Consider the following 15934-nt stretch of genomic DNA (forward strand, 5'->3'; position numbering starts at 1 on the left):
GTAGGACAAGTGGTTGAGCGGCTCAGCATCGACAAGATCCGCTTCTTCAGAGTGGAGAGGACGTATGCAGTGAAGACGGGGAAGTGGTACTTTGAATTTGAGGCTGTGACAGGAGGAGACATGAGGGTGGGCTGGGCGAGACCGGGGTGTAAGCCAGATGTGGAGCTTGGCACGGATGAGCTCGCTTTCGTCTTTGATGGATACAGGGTAAGCTGTCAAACACACCTAAATCAGCCACTTAATAATCATTTGCAAATATGTGGTGGAATTCATGTTAATTACTCCACAGAAAAAGATTTTAACAAGTCAGAAGGATCAAACTTAAAGTCAAATTTTTTCTAACTCTATGGGGTTGTAATATTGTTTAATCAAGTGTATTTTTCTTTATAGTATTGTTCCGACTTGTCCTTTTCTTGTATTTAAGTATTTGTTGAAAAGGAAGCACTTGAGATGGACTATATATGTGCCATAACTTGCTCCTCTGTGTTTTATTTTACGCCTGTACATGTACTGTATATAGGGTCACTGTCTGAACATGGGCAGCCGTTTGTTCGGGCGGTGCTGGCATGCTGGGGACGTGGTGGGCTGTATGATCAACATGGAGGACAAGTCCATGATCTTCACCCTTAACGGAGAGATCCTCATCACCACCAAGGGCTCGGAACTCTGCTTCACAGACTTTGAAACTGAGGACGGTGAGAACGTTTACATGTGGATAGGATGTGTGCTTAACAGAGCCAGTTATAGATGGTAAAGGTCAGGCTGATGAGGGGATCGCAGAAAGATCCGCTGGTCACTCATCTTTTAATAAAGCCTTCACATGCAGAGCAAGGAGCAGTAAACTAGAATGACCATGCTGGGGATATAAGTGAAAAATAAGTGGCTCCCTGTAAAGAAATCACCCTTATTTAATGTGACACTTTTAAATTGCCTTTTTGCAAAAGCTGAATTGATTTTCCCTCCCCTCCTTCTGTGTCTTCTTAGAGGTTATTTAATTTCTCCTCTTCCCTCTCCCTCCTTTATTTCCTTACATCCTTCAGGGTTTATTCCAGTGTGTAGCCTCGGTCTGGCTCAGGTGGGCCGTATGAATCTGGGGAAAAACGCCAGCACCTTCAAGTACTACACCATGTGCGGCCTTCAGGAGGGATTCGAACCGTTCGCTGTCAACATGAACCGAGAGGTCACCATGTGGTTCAGCAAGCGTCTGCCTACTTTTGTGAATGTGCCAAAGGACCATAACCACATCGCAGTAAGAACAAAAGCAGTGTGATGTGTTGTGGTAAAAATCACAAAATTGGTCATTGGATCAATTCAAAGACTTTCTTCCTGTTTGCAGGTGACCAGGATCGACGGCACCGTTGACAGCCCCCCGTGTCTTAAAGTCACCCACAAGACGTTCGGCACCCAGAACAGCAACGCTGATATGGTGTTCTGTCGTCTCAGCATGCCCGTAGAGTTCCACTCCATCTTCAAATCCAGTCCTGTTGTAGACATGAACGGAGTCCACGAGGATGACACCCTTAAAGTCAAACACAGGTACTCAAAAAGAAAAGTCCTGAATTTACTCCGGACTGCATGCAGCTCCTTCCAAAGTACGTAGCTATCATATTTGTTTGCTGATCCACTTCCACTAGATTGTTGACAATCATGACATCACTCGGCCAATTCAGTGTTAGTAAGATTTAAAGCAATTGTGCAGTTAGAGATGTTTTGGATTCATCAGATATCTTAAAATGTTTTTGAACATTACTCGGCCATCAGAGCTGAAGACTAAAATATCCCTCAACTGGTTTGTACTTGATGATCACCTGTTGAATGCGGTTTCCAATAGATATCCATTGAGATCTGTGAGGCACAGTGATGAAAGCAGAAGAGTGGACTACGGCAGCATCACCATGGTATTGAATAACCTTTTTCTTTTTTTTAAGTACATTTTGGTTGCAAAACCTCCATCGTTGGCTAACTCTTTTATGTGTCATTACAGTACTACCACTCGGTAAGGGTCTTCGCTGGTCAGGACCCTGCCGGTGTGTGGGTTGGATGGGTTACCCCCGACTACCATTACTATAGCAACAATTTCAACCTCAGTAAAAACCGATCGGTCACTGTGACCCTGGGAGACGAGCGAGGACGAGTCCATGAGAGGTGAGAATGTTTTTTTTAGGGAAGCAGTTTAAAGTGCTCACATTTTTCAATCAAAATGTACTGTATGTCCTCATATCTGCACTCTAATAGTGTGAGGAGGAGTAACTGCTACATTGTGTGGGGTGGTGATGTGACCAACGCGACTCACACATCCAGTCGCAGCAACGTGGACCTGGAGATTGGCTGTCTCATTGACCTGGCAACCGGCCTGGTGACGTTCACTGTCAATGGCAAGGAGATAGCCACATCCTACCAGGTACTGAAAACATATGGTGTTCAAAAGTTGTGTTTTATATTGTGTTGTATAAAGTAGATACAGTCTATAATGATGGAATAATCTGAATGTTGATCTTTTTCAGATCTTATAAGGTTACTTTTAAGCTTCCTTTTGATTTTTGCTTGTTCACTCATTCATTTGTACCTTCTGCCATGTATTAATTAATGTTTCCTGTTGTTTCCACCTGTAAATCAAAATCGCTACTTGGCCAACTGTCCTTCCACTCTTCTTTCTGTCAGTTTGCAGTTTATCCTGTTGACTTTGAGATTAACTCATCTTCTGTATTTGCATATTTTCCTTTTTTGACGTCTGTATTGTTCAATTTCAGACTCAGAATTTGCCCATTCAGACGCACTCCGAGAACTAAATCTTAGAGAAGGGTATAATCTTCTTATGTTCTCCCTCACGGAAAATCTATGAGACTTCACCCATCTCTGAGTCATCCTGCCAGCCGACGTTTTAAATGATCGTGCATACACATACTAAGTAGTGAGGAGTTTCATGATGCGTCATTAAGCTGCTTTCCGCAAGTCATGCTCTCTTACTGCTTCTCAAGCTTTTGATGTGAACTTCCTGTTTGGATTTATCATTATAAACTTGCTGCTCTTTGTTTGGCTCCAGGTGGAACCCAACACCAAGCTTTTCCCTGCTGTGTTTGTGCGACCCACCAGCCCTAACCTCTTCCAGTTTGAGTTGGCTAAAATAAAGGTAGAGTCCTTTAAATGTTCAATTACAACTTTGTTGCATGTATGATGTCCACAATATCATAACGTAACATTGTACAAAGAAGAGAAAGAGGACAAAATCCTGCAAACACACAGTATTGGTCGAGGAAATGCATATACAGCTCACAGTATGCTTCTTTTCATTTTGACCTTTCCCACAGGACCTTATTCTACCTGACACTGTGTTCATGCAGCTTCAGACCCTCCAGCTAGGTCCACTGGGCTAATGTTTTAATGTTTTAGCATTCTTATATCTACACACAAGATACTAAGAGCTTCACCAACACCATGGGAGCTTATGTTAATTGTTCATATGAGAAATAAAAGGAGATTGTATTTAACTGCTTGTTTGGCATTGAAAAATAGGAATACTATTTTAAACACCCCTCGATGTTTGTTTGCCCTCTCCAGAATTCCATGCCTCTGTCATCGGCCATCTTTAAGAGTGAACACAAGAACCCGGTGCCCCAGTGTCCACCCCGTCTAGATGTCCAGACCATCAACGCCGTGCTGTGGAGCCGCATGCCCAACACCTTCCTCAAGGTGGAAACAGCCAGGGTCAATGAGAGACACGGCTGGGTGGTCCAGTGTGTGGAGCCCCTGCAGATGTTGGCCGTTCATATACCTGAGGAAAACAGGTGCAGTGCATGGCTTAGTGAGCTTAAGTGATTAATCTATTTAGTGCGTTTCAGTTGATCTCAAAGGAATATCTTATAATTGTACATCATTTATTTTTTGCCCCTCATAAAACCTTTGCAAATGCGGAATTTCTCAAGTATTATGAAAAAAAGTAGGAGTTCTGCTAGAGGTCAAAAACTCCACAGGGAGCCTTTAACGATCCTTATTTTATTATCCTGTGAGGTAAATAACACCTGTCTGTCCTCTAAATAGACTAATCAGATCATCAGCATGTATTTTGATAATCCTCTCTCACTTCTTTTCAAAGGTGTGTCGACATCATGGAGCTGTCTGAGCAGGAGGACATGAGGAAGTTCCACTACCACACCCTGAAGCTCTACTGTGCCCTCTGCGCTCTGGGCAACACCCGCGTGGCCCACGCCCTCTGCAGCCACCTGGACCAATCACAGCTCTTATACACCATCGATAATCAGTACCTGTCGGGCATGTTACGTGAGGGCTTCTACAATGTCTTGATCAGCACCCACCTGGAGACGGCTAAAGAGGCTCGACTCACGATGAAGGACGAGTTCATCATCCCCGTCACGGCCGAGACGCGCTCCATTCGCCTCTTCTCCGATGCTTCCAAAAAGCACCTCCCGCCAGGGGTGGGGCTTAGTACCTCGCTCAAACCCCGCCTCAATTTTGCCCCGCCCTGTTTCATCAGCACCAAACGGGATCATCTCTATAGTCCCCAAATCCCACTGGACGCATTGAAGGAGAAATCGATTTCAATGTTGACGGAGGCGGTTCAGGGTGGCGGCCACCACATCAGAGATCCCGTCGGAGGAGGGGTGGAGTACCAGTTTGTGCCAATCCTGAAACTCATCAGCACCTTGTTGACTATGGGAGTACTAGGTAGTGAGGACGTTAATAAGATCTTACTGCTCATTGACCCAAATGTTTTCAGAGAGACACATGAGGAGGGGGCCACAGGGGCCACGGACAAAGAGGGACTTACAGGGACGGAGGAGAAGGCAGTGGAAGCTGGAGAAGAGGAGGCCGCCAAAGAGGCTAAACAGCCGATGAAAGGCCTGCTGGAGAAGAGGCTGCCTGAGCCTGTCAAACGCCAGGTGATAATAAACACATATTAACAGATCTGGCATCATCATATATGTGTTAAACCTTAAGATAAACCACTGAAGGTAAATCACCAAAAGATGTAAAATCAATGAACATCTTCATCTACAAGTCCCTTCATCTACAGCTGTGCTCTCAATCACATGCTCCATAAATGCGCCATTGTAATAGACCCATTCAGAAGTCAGTCAAATATGAAATTACTCATATTGAACAAATGATCTCTTAAATGTCTCTTTAATAAGTGGGATGATGTGAAGCCATAAGGCTGCTTGTATGTATTCCCTGACAGACTTGCTGGTAACGGCTGCATCGAGGTGTGAAACAGTGATGCGACGGTGTTTGTTGTCTGTCTCCTCCCCTTGTCTGTTCCCCAGATGTGTGAGCTGCTTCACTATTTCTGCGACTGCGAGCTGAAGCACCGCATCGAGGCCATCGTGTCTTTCTCCGACAGCTTCGTCTCCAAGCTGCAGTACAACCAGAAGTTCCGCTACAACGAGCTGATGCTGGCCCTCAATATGTCTGCTGCTGTCACCGCAAAGAAGACCAAAGAGTTTAGATCGCCCCCTCAAGAACAGGTGAGATGAGGCCATAGTCGCTGCATATTATATACATCTGTAAACTAACTAATGTTCAAACTAGCTTGGGAAGCAGTTGTAGGTTTTCTACCAAAATGTGTTCATCAGTTACTGGTATCTAAACCAGTGGTTGCCTAATATATATGCCAAGGAGGCAGTGATTTTAAAATGTTCACTGTACATGCACCACATCAAAGACTAGGGAAAATTTACATTTTAAAGTTTTAAAGGTGCCCCCAGAGGGCAAATGCAAGAAACTGTGCATCAGTTAGAACTGATGAATCTTACAGTTAAGCACACATGAATCTGTAATAACTGACCACTAAGGAAGCCTACAGGCTCAGTGCTTCAAATGATACATGAAACTGGATAATTCAGAGGGAGCTGTTACATAACTTCTGTCATTTTCCACTGCATGGCTAATTTCTCTTCTCAGCCTCAGATTCCGTTTTTTTGGCAAAAATCCCTTATTTAGGTTCCAGAGTGAATGGGAGCTCATCCTCGCTCCATGTGTTGCAAGCACTCTCTTTGTGTGCCATGATCAACTACTAAAATCATCCTCACTCCACGGAGTTCATCCCTTCACAGCCACTTTAATGACTTGTCATTGTGTCCTTTGCTCTTTGAGTGCCGAGGGAGAATAAGCCACTTAAGCGTTTTTTTTCTTCTTCTGTGAATCCTACAATGAGATCACATCATGTTCAGATTACTATTGAAACTAAAGTACCAGACGTAGTAAGTACCTGCTGTTATGTTTCCACACTTCAGATCAACATGCTGCTGACTTTCAGTATGGGCGAGGACTGTCCGTGTCCAACAGACATCCAGGAGGAACTGTATGATTTTCACAACCAGCTGCAGCTCCACTGTGGTGAGATACAGATCTTGCAAACACTTTTGCTGCTTTATAGGTTGTCTTTATCATAAAATATGTATTATTGTATTTATTTGATACAATTGTCTTATATTGATTGTATTATTTAATACAGATATTTTACAAAGGCAGCATGAACTGGCAGCGTGGATGGAAAATTTAGAGATAGGAAAAAATAAATCACATTGAAAATAGAGGAAACACATGGAGTTGTGCCTTTTCCTTCCATTTCTGTAGCTTCTATTGTGTAAAAACATCAGCTGAATTTGTCCCACTCTGCATCTCTCTCTGTCTCCTGGCAGAGAAGTTATAGTCCAGTGCCTTTTACATTGAACAGACATCTTGATGTTGTGATAAATAATTGAAAAGCCCAACCCTCTGTGGTACAACCGTCTAATGGCAGCTTCAGCCACGCCACATAGCACCGACCTGCCACGATACCCTTTACGTAGAAACAATAACAACCAAGTTGAAATTGCCAAGACATAGTAGATACTGTGCACCCAATACTACGCATCATGACACATGACATGTCTGCTAACCCCACAGGAAGACCAGAGATATCGCTGTAATAGGCTTTGCTATCCTTGTACTGTATATAGCATGTCTGTTTGTGTTGTGCAGGGATCCCTATGGAGGAAGACGAATACGAGCAGGATACGTCTATCAAAGGTCGCCTGCTGATGCTGGTGAACAAGATCAAAGGCCAGTCTCACAAAGCCGAGGAGCCCACAGAGAAGGAGCAAGCCGCACCATGTGAGGAAATCGATGGTTTTTATAACTTCGTAAGATTAGCGATGCTGAAGAGTACCTGCTGTACCTGTAGCTCTGGGTTATAAACACATGATTGGTTGGAGGATGTGGACCAAAGCTTTTTCATGAACAAATTGGCTCACATTTCATCTCTGATCTTAATACATATTCGAGAAATCCTTGATCCAATAATAGCCTTGTAACCTTAGCAACATACTGAAACAGTGCCAAGATCAGTAAGCAGTCAAAGCTTGGGGCGACTTTACAAATGTAAAATATTTGCTTTGCTTCTATACTACTTTTGCAACGTTTGTTACTTTCCCATAAAAGCACAAGCTCTCACACTAGTCATCCCTCTACTCTCCACTACATTCTGCTTGTTTATGTTCTCTTTCAATCATTTTCGTACAAGCTCTCTGTCTGTGTTCCAGCTTGGAGAGTGGTGAGAATTAAAAGCAGGAGCCCCTGTGTTGCAGCTCTAGCACTCTCAGTTTTGCCTCTATTTGTCTGCCGGTGTCATGTGGACTGAGTCACCGGGTGGCAGTCATTTTCATTTCAATTTCTTTTGGATTTCATTATGGTAATATGGAGGATGCATGGTGGAGGAGAGGCTCCAGAGTGAAGAGCTTCTTCTGTCTGCCGCTCCGGAAGATGAGAGAGCAGCAATGAGAGGAAAAAACGTTGGCGATAAATCCAAATCCTTTACCTGATTAAACACATAGACACATGATAACAAATACACAATCGTGAGCACACACACAGGAACAAAAAAGATTGAAATCACAGCACTCAGTAGCCAGGGCGCCACAGCAGTATAAATGCAGAACAAGTTGTATCTAATTTTCTATCTCAAGTACCACTCTGCGTAAGGGGCCACCAATCATGTAGCTGATTGCAAAATTATTACTTAACTGGTAGAAAATAAAATAAAATTGTTTTGTCAGCCTTCAATATAGACAGCAGTTTATTTGAAACTAGTTATCACCGTTTTTGAGTTTTATTTATTAGCATATACCTCAATTAACCAGATAATCTGTCCATCACCATACCATCCCTGTCTATTCATGAGAGTGATGCCAGTAACAGGAAGTGGCTAAAATGCAGATGGATACATTTGAGATAAAATATTTGACAATATCTCTCCATTGGGATTTGGTGTGACCCTGACGTGGAGTATATAAGACCACCACACAGATTGTGTATTTCACCTTCAAAGAGTGCTTTGGGTGGTGGGGGTCCCTGCAGGCTGTTGCGTGCAGGCTGATTGATTGGAAGGCTGGTTCGTCTTGGCAGCTGAAGTTCAGAAGCATCACATTTACTTCTGTTCAGCTGTAGGCATCAAAGCAAGGGAAGGGAAGGGAAGGGAATAATTTACTATCTATGCAGGCAAAGTCTTATCTGCTGAAAGTGTTTTAATCTTTGAATCATTATAGTGTACACACTGCATGTTGATAGTAAGTCTTAATGCTTGAAGTGGTTCACTTCTTGATTCATATTCAACGAGAGCTTTCCAAAAACAAGATTTATAACAAGACTTAGGCTAAAAGTCTTTGCTTAGGTCGATTACTAACTGAGTGACCTGGAAGTAGTTGGTAACAGCCATGATAAGAGCTGTTCAATGCTCTAAATGCTAAGAAAGGGTACTTCAAAGTGTCCTGTCTCATCACCTTTGACATAAGGCACACTGGTCCATCCTTTACCTAAAGAAGGGAGATGATGCCATCCCATATTTTGGTGCGACCCACGTCAATAACATCTACTGTTGCAGTATTACGTGGCCTAGTATAAGTGATTTTCTTGGCACTGCGGTTGTCTTTTCCTTAGTCCTGATATATTTTCCTTCACATCTTTTCTTGACTTCATGAGGTTTCCAATTGAGGTCAGGGTAACTACATTCTACAACAGGCCTAGGAGTCTTCAGCCAAACTACTGCTTTCTGGTGCACTCAGAGTTAAATGCTAACGTCGGAATGCTAACAAGCTCAGATTGACAATGCTAACCAGGTCCTGGGCTGGATAATCTGTTAGAAGGTCCGACTAGTAGCTTGTCTTAATATAGATAATACGTGGCATTAGGTGATTTTTAACAACTCATCAGCTGTACTAGAGCTCGTGTGTGTGTGTGTGTGTGTGTGTGTGTGTGTGTGTGTGTGTGTGTGTGTGTGTGTGTGTGTGTGTGTGTGTGTGTGCGTGGTGTGTGTGTGTGTGTGTGATATTGGCCCACATTGTACTGCAGTTGTTTGAGGTAGCATTGACTGGAGCCAGATCATGATTGCAAATAATGATCACGCTATAGAGGCCATTATATGCACTAACTGGTTTTCTAATTTGTGCCATTTAAGGGTTGTCTCAGCCATTGCTGTTTTGCCTTTATGTTACTGTGCTGCTATCTGTGCCTTGACTTTGTACATTGATTCATGCTAGACCCAGCTGATATAATAGGTGGAAGACCTATAGAAATGTTGGATCCAACTGCAAGGGTTTGCTAATATTTTTGCATGAACTGACCTCAGCCCTCTTACCCTTTTTTCTCTAGTGTTCCAACCAGACAAATAGGAGGTGTACTGGTGGTGCCCCTCCCTCTCCTCTTCAGCCCATGTGGTGGTGCAATGTGGTAACTTTGTGTACTTTGATATTGGTCGCTTTTGTGTGGTTTCGTTATGTTTAGCCACCTGTATGCCTGGCTCCTACATATTTGGAGTGCTACCTGTATATATCAGTTCTTAATGAGGCAACACTAGTCTCCAGGTGTTTGCCTTACAGTGAGAGAGGCAAAGGGCAGAGCTTCCCTCGAGAGGACTACTCAGATGGTTGCATTACCAGGCTGAAAGCCTACCTATAAAAAATAGTATGTGAGAAGTGCATGGGATAGGTGGTATATTTTAATTATATAAGAAGAGGGTTTGCCAGGAGGCAGGAGGATGGACCAGAGTTAAGATGACATGATACATTCTGTACTGTTACGCCAGCTATAACTTGTCCTCCTTGCTCAGTGAGAGCCTGAAGACACAAAAGCCGCTGTCATCTTTGCCATTATTTCATAGGAATGAAGTATTAGCGCTGCAGAAGTCCTTTTTTACTCCTCTGATGAATGGTTTATCCACCAGAAACAGTGAACGCTCAGACATGATGATTTGCCTTGAAGAAATGCGTGTGGGAGCAAAAGGATTGTGTTTGATCTCTCACACCATAAAAACCTCTGGCTTCCAATTCCATCAATGTAAGAGTAGACCGGTCCGATTTGATTGTTGGGGGTGTAGTGAAGGGAAAATACTGGAGGGGTGTAGTCAAGAGCAAAACCGACAGAGACGGAACCAGCGAGCGTGTTTGATAGTGTGTGAGAATGAGCGTCAGGTGTTGGGAAGCATCTTGACTGAGAGGAAGAAATGTCGCTTCTCATTTTGGAGCAAGCTGGTGCTTCTGCCCTTTCTCTGACACCCACGCAACTCTCTGCGGCAGGATTGGTTACCGCTGACTGTGACATTCTGCTGGCTCCCCACCCATCAAACAAAACACACATACACACTTGCAATGATTGACAGCCGTGTGTGAAATAGTCTTTGGAAAACCAACCGATCCAATCATCCAAACAGACACAAGGGTCTTAAAAACACAATCACCTAATTGCAATACTTTTAAGAAAATCAATGTGTATAAATGGATCCATCTTTTATGGTTCTGAGTTGTTTAATTGATGTATTTCTGTCGTTTGTGTATTCATACCCGGAAAACACCCTCACCCACTATTGATCCCGTTTTAATGAAGCCTTAAGGGTAACCCACATACGAGCTGTCCAAACAAATGTCTCAGTCTAACCACAGAGGCAGAAAACTATACTGTACAGAACTACTAATGCTTCCGCTTCCCATCCCTTATTCGTGAGATAACAGAGCTTCCTCTCCACTGAAAATGTGCCTTTTCATGAATGAGCTTGCCAGTGTTTTCTTTCTGATAGAACAGAAGAAAATTCCGGGCTGACATTGTTGAAACACAGCTGATTACCTCTCCGTTTAGAGGCTGGGGCTTGTAGAGGTGGCAGATACATTCATTCAGTTCTATTAGCTTGACTCAAGCCACACAAAAGACTTTGAAGGGGCTGCCTGTCTTTTTCGATTCTGTGCTCAAGGTCGTATATGCATCACAGAGCCAGTTTGGAGAGGCATCCTTTGAATCTACTGCTCAAGCATGGCTTATATACAAAAGGGAGCATCCAGTCGAGTGGAGGACCTTTTAACATCATTCTAATAAAGCTTTGTGTTGAGTGTGTGTCTTGGTTTGACATCAATTAATTGAAGGAAGGTTATAGTATATTTTCCTCTTCAGGTCAATAATATACAGTGAGTATTAGAACACAATGCTGGAGGCACTTCACTCTCAAAAACATAGTTATGTTAATTAACTATGCAACATGAAAGCTGTACTAGTCAATATTTTAATCTCATTGAAATTACACTGTAATGTCAAAGGGCCCATTTGCATTCAGAAACCTTCAGTTCCCCTTCGCTCTACTGAGCATTTTAGCATCTTTCAGTTCATTGTTTGGGTTGTATTTCCCACATTTTACCGGTTTTATTCACTGTCACTACTCTCATAACCCAAACTGAGCTAAAAAGGGAGCGTGAGTATTGGACTTTTGCTTAGTGACCTGAAACGTGACTGAAATGAATCAATACTTGTGTTGCTCGGTGTCTGCTGAATGTTTTAATATGTTTGAACTGTTTGCTAACACATTCACCACAACAACTTTATAAGGACTTATTATGTCAAACACTGTGTTTACAGCTAGTTACGCTGCCACCACGACAAATGCTGCTTATTTAACTGTGTTAAATGATGCATTTTAATCTCTGAGAGAAGTATGACATATGAAGTGACTGGTCCCTTGAGGAGTCATCTCACCTTTGGGTCAAAGTTTGTTACATAATCTAATTTTAAAGTGCCATTCCACTGTCTTTACATGTCACTAGTTGCATTTGAAGCGCAATATTCAGTGTGTTTGGTACAATAACAAGGCAATCTCATTGTTTTTGACAATGCTTTACTTTTAAATGCTTCTCTTGGAAGTCCACCAACTTAGCGAAATATGTAGTTTGTTCTTAGCAAATACACTAACAAGTTCCTTTAAAAAAAGGAAAGGGTCATCTTTACCCAACTTTCTTTTCAGCTAATCTGAAGGAGCTGATATCTCAGACAATGGTGAGCTGGGCCCAGGAGTGTCACATCCTGGACTCAGAGCTGGTCCGCAAGATGTTCAGCCTACTGAGGAGGCAGTATGACAGCATTGGGGAGCTGCTCCGGGCCATGAGGAAGACCTACACCATCAGTGCTGCCTCGGTCCAGGACACCATCAACCTCCTGGCTGCCCTCGGTCAGATCAGATCTTTGCTGTCGGTTCGTATGGGGAAAGAGGAGGAGAAGCTCATGATTGATGGACTTGGGTAGGTTGTGGTTGCCTCAGAGGAGCTCTACTTATGTAAAATATATTTGAGTTATCTGTTTTTAGTGAATGTTTCGTTTTAATTATGTCTTTTTTTTCCTCTCTAGTGACATCATGAACAATAAAGTCTTCTACCAGCACCCCAACCTAATGAGAATACTGGGCATGCATGAGACTGTTATGGAGGTCATGGTCAATGTGCTCGGAGGACACAAGTCCCAGGTTAAACATCTTCTATATCTATATTTCTCTCTGCTTCCACAGGCCGTTAAAGAGGCACCCACAGAGTTCATTGCTTCAACTTGCCAAAAATTGATGTAGCTCACTTAGAAAGTTTGTGTCCAAGTGCAGTTTTGTGTGTTGTAATTTGTAAGCGCGTATTAATGAAGACGAGGTCCCAGTGGGTGGGCTATCTCCTCAGGCTGACGCCATCAAAGTCTGGGATGGAGGGCAGAAAGGGCAGAGTGATTTTGGCAGAGTGTGAGGGTGTCAGGCTTTTTTTGACGTTAATTAGGAATCTACCCATGCGGGAGACTTTATAGTAACAAGCCAGAAAAAAGTCATAACAAACTTCGCACACCAGAATAAAGCAACAACCTCTCCAAAAACACTTGTTTTTAAATGACAGTGAAAATTTGTTAGCAAATTCTATAAGTGAAGATAGTTTCTATATTTGTGTTCAGACTGTAAATACATGAGACCTTTGCTGGAGAAATGTTGTGTACTTGTGCTTTTTAATTTGGAATTTCAGTTGTCGTTGTAAAATCCAACCTGGGAAGATCTTTGACTTACTCAGTCTGTATGTGCCATTCTGCAGGAAATTGCCTTCCCCAAGATGGTTGCCAGCTGTTGTCGCTTCCTGTGCTACTTCTGCCGTATCAGCCGTCAGAACCAGAAAGCCATGTTTGACCACCTCAGCTACCTGCTGGAGAACAGCAGTGTGGGCCTTGGTGGGTACATCTCCATGTCTCTGTTTAACTGCCACTCTTGCTTTTTCCATCATCATGCTACTTAAGGATTAGCCAAACGATGCTGAGCTGAAACATTATTTTGCTGGATGAAGACCAAATGACTTGATCAGTAAATGTGCACAACATGCACAGACTGTAGGACATGCTAGAGGATATTCTTAAAGAAGATTGATGGTAAAGGCCAAAAAACACATCTGTAAAACCACCTCAAGGATGGATGAAAGATGCCAGAATTCTCATCAATATGGCTGACGCAATGTCGTCAGCCTTTTGCCATTATAAGACTTGTTCCGCGCCTGTGAGCTCACATATATTAGCCTCGCGCCTTAGAAGACGTGTGTGTAATTGTGAATCTGAGCGCTGAGAATCTATCAGTGAAGAGAGCGACTCATCTCCCATTCTGTTAGAAGATGTCGGTGCCACAGTCTCAGAGAGCTCCCCGCTGGGGCGAGAGAGTGTCTCCCCTGGATGCACACACTATGCAGCCAGGCATGCTCAATTAACAGGCTGCAACAAGTTATGTGAAAAATGAAATCTAAGAAAAAAAACATAAAAATTCACAATTAGAACATAGAAGCTGCAACCACAGCATTATGCATTACATTACATTACATTACATTACAGTCATTTAGCAGATGCTTTTATCCAAAGCGACTTACAATCAGTAGTATATTATTGTGTTTGTATGCACCGTGCTACTTAAACTGGTTCCCATAAACCCTGTGGAATCTAATATGAGTACATGTGTCCATAGCAAATTGGTTAGGAAACTTTCCTTTCACACTAATGTTAACCAGCTGTTTGAAGGAGTGGCAACACCACCCCCTGCTGTTTGTTGAAATGAGAACACAGACTTATATGAAACACAATAGAATAAATGGTTGATTCTACCAGTGTGCTTTATATTGTAGCTTCACCAGCGATGAGGGGCTCCACTCCTCTAGATGTGGCTGCCTCCTCGGTGATGGACAACAACGGCCTGGCTCTGGCACTGGAGGAGCCTGATCTGGACAAGGTAAGACTCAACCTCTGTGACGCCGTAGTGTGTGAAAGGAGAGACACAATTTGAAATCACCAAGGATGAATATATTAGAGCTCAATAAGAATTGTATCTATATGTGGTGTTATGTGGTTCTACCCGTAGGTGGTCACCTACTTAGCGGGCTGTGGTCTCCAGAGTTGTCCAATTCTCCTGGCTAAAGGTTATCCAGACATCGGCTGGAACCCCATTGAGGGGGAGCGTTACCTTTCCTTTCTACGGTTTGCTGTCTTTGTCAACGGTGAGACTACAACTACCATCCGCTCTCTATCTTTCTCTCTCTCTCTCTCTCTTTCTGTTACTGAACCTCTGTATAGACATGAGGTAAACGCTAGCAAAAGCCCAACTAAGCTTGAAAGACCTTCATTCCGAGGATAGGGGTGTTTATGTTAAAGCTACAGTGTGTGACTGTGGTGTATTTTCTTGCTGACATTAATAATGTATGATTTTTTTTTTTTATGTATGTATTCCTATGATTTATGTTTGTGTTCCAGGCGAGAGCGTAGAAGAGAACTCCAGTGTTGTGGTCAAGCTGCTCATCCGTCGTCCAGAGTGTTTTGGACCTGCCCTGAGGGGGGAGGGAGGGAACGGCCTGCTGGCTGCCATGAAGGAAGCCATCAAGATCTCTGAGACGCCGGCCCTGGACCTGCCGGGCTCTGTGCATGGATTCAGCTCTGACGTGTAAGAAATACTTCCTTAGGATTAGCATGCTTATCTCCCTTTGCTAGCATTTTAGCTGTGATGCTCCTAAGAAAGGTTCTTCCTCTGTGTCTGTTCTTCCTGAACTTTTCACTTTCTCCACTGTTAGGTCTGCTGATGGGGGGGATGATGAGGATGAGGTGGTACACATGGGCAATGCCATAATGTCCTTCTACTCTGCACTCATTGATCTGTTGGGACGTTGCGCTCCAGAGATGCATGTATGTTGATAGAAATTGTGAATATGTTTGTTGTTTTCCTCGGACAGATTCTCCCTTTTTTCACATTATTTTCCATTCTTCAGCTCATCAACAAGGGAAAAGGTGAAGCTCTGCGTATTCGTGCCATCCTGCGCTCTCTGGTGCCTACTGAAGACCTTGTGGGAATTATCAGCATACCCCTTAAAATGCCCATCACCAACAAAGGTACTGGTCCGGATGTTCTCTCTAACAACACAGGGCAGCATACTGCACATCTTTATTTTATCTTCCATTGGAGGACACATCCTATTCATTTGCATGCTCATTACACACTATGTCTAGCCTATGTGAAGGTACTACGGTTTAGGAAAGTCTTCCCATTCAGTGCAAGGCAGAAGGTTATTGATTACATTTCACTGCTCATGCCATTTTAATCAGCACAACGCTTTACTGCACACTCTCATAGCTCCGGGTAAGC

General features: G+C 43.2%; 1 protein-coding gene across 1 annotated transcript in view; it reads left to right on the forward strand.

Moving 5' to 3' along the window:
* Positions 1-15934, forward strand: part of LOC129103019 (ryanodine receptor 3-like) — a 79487-nt gene that overhangs the window by 32211 nt on the left and 31342 nt on the right. The window contains 21 exon segments of the mRNA XM_054613264.1: positions 5-207; positions 521-695; positions 1041-1249; positions 1337-1536; positions 1832-1898; positions 1985-2145; positions 2236-2401; positions 3044-3130; positions 3559-3785; positions 4094-4898; positions 5283-5483; positions 6252-6354; positions 6982-7113; positions 12275-12548; positions 12655-12769; positions 13365-13497; positions 14430-14533; positions 14663-14798; positions 15052-15238; positions 15366-15477; positions 15561-15681. Coding sequence (XP_054469239.1) covers positions 5-207; positions 521-695; positions 1041-1249; positions 1337-1536; positions 1832-1898; positions 1985-2145; positions 2236-2401; positions 3044-3130; positions 3559-3785; positions 4094-4898; positions 5283-5483; positions 6252-6354; positions 6982-7113; positions 12275-12548; positions 12655-12769; positions 13365-13497; positions 14430-14533; positions 14663-14798; positions 15052-15238; positions 15366-15477; positions 15561-15681 — 3918 coding nt within the window.

Source organism: Anoplopoma fimbria, chromosome 15 (assembly GCF_027596085.1).
Source record: "Anoplopoma fimbria isolate UVic2021 breed Golden Eagle Sablefish chromosome 15, Afim_UVic_2022, whole genome shotgun sequence".
Taxonomy (NCBI): Eukaryota; Metazoa; Chordata; class Actinopteri; order Perciformes; family Anoplopomatidae; genus Anoplopoma; species Anoplopoma fimbria.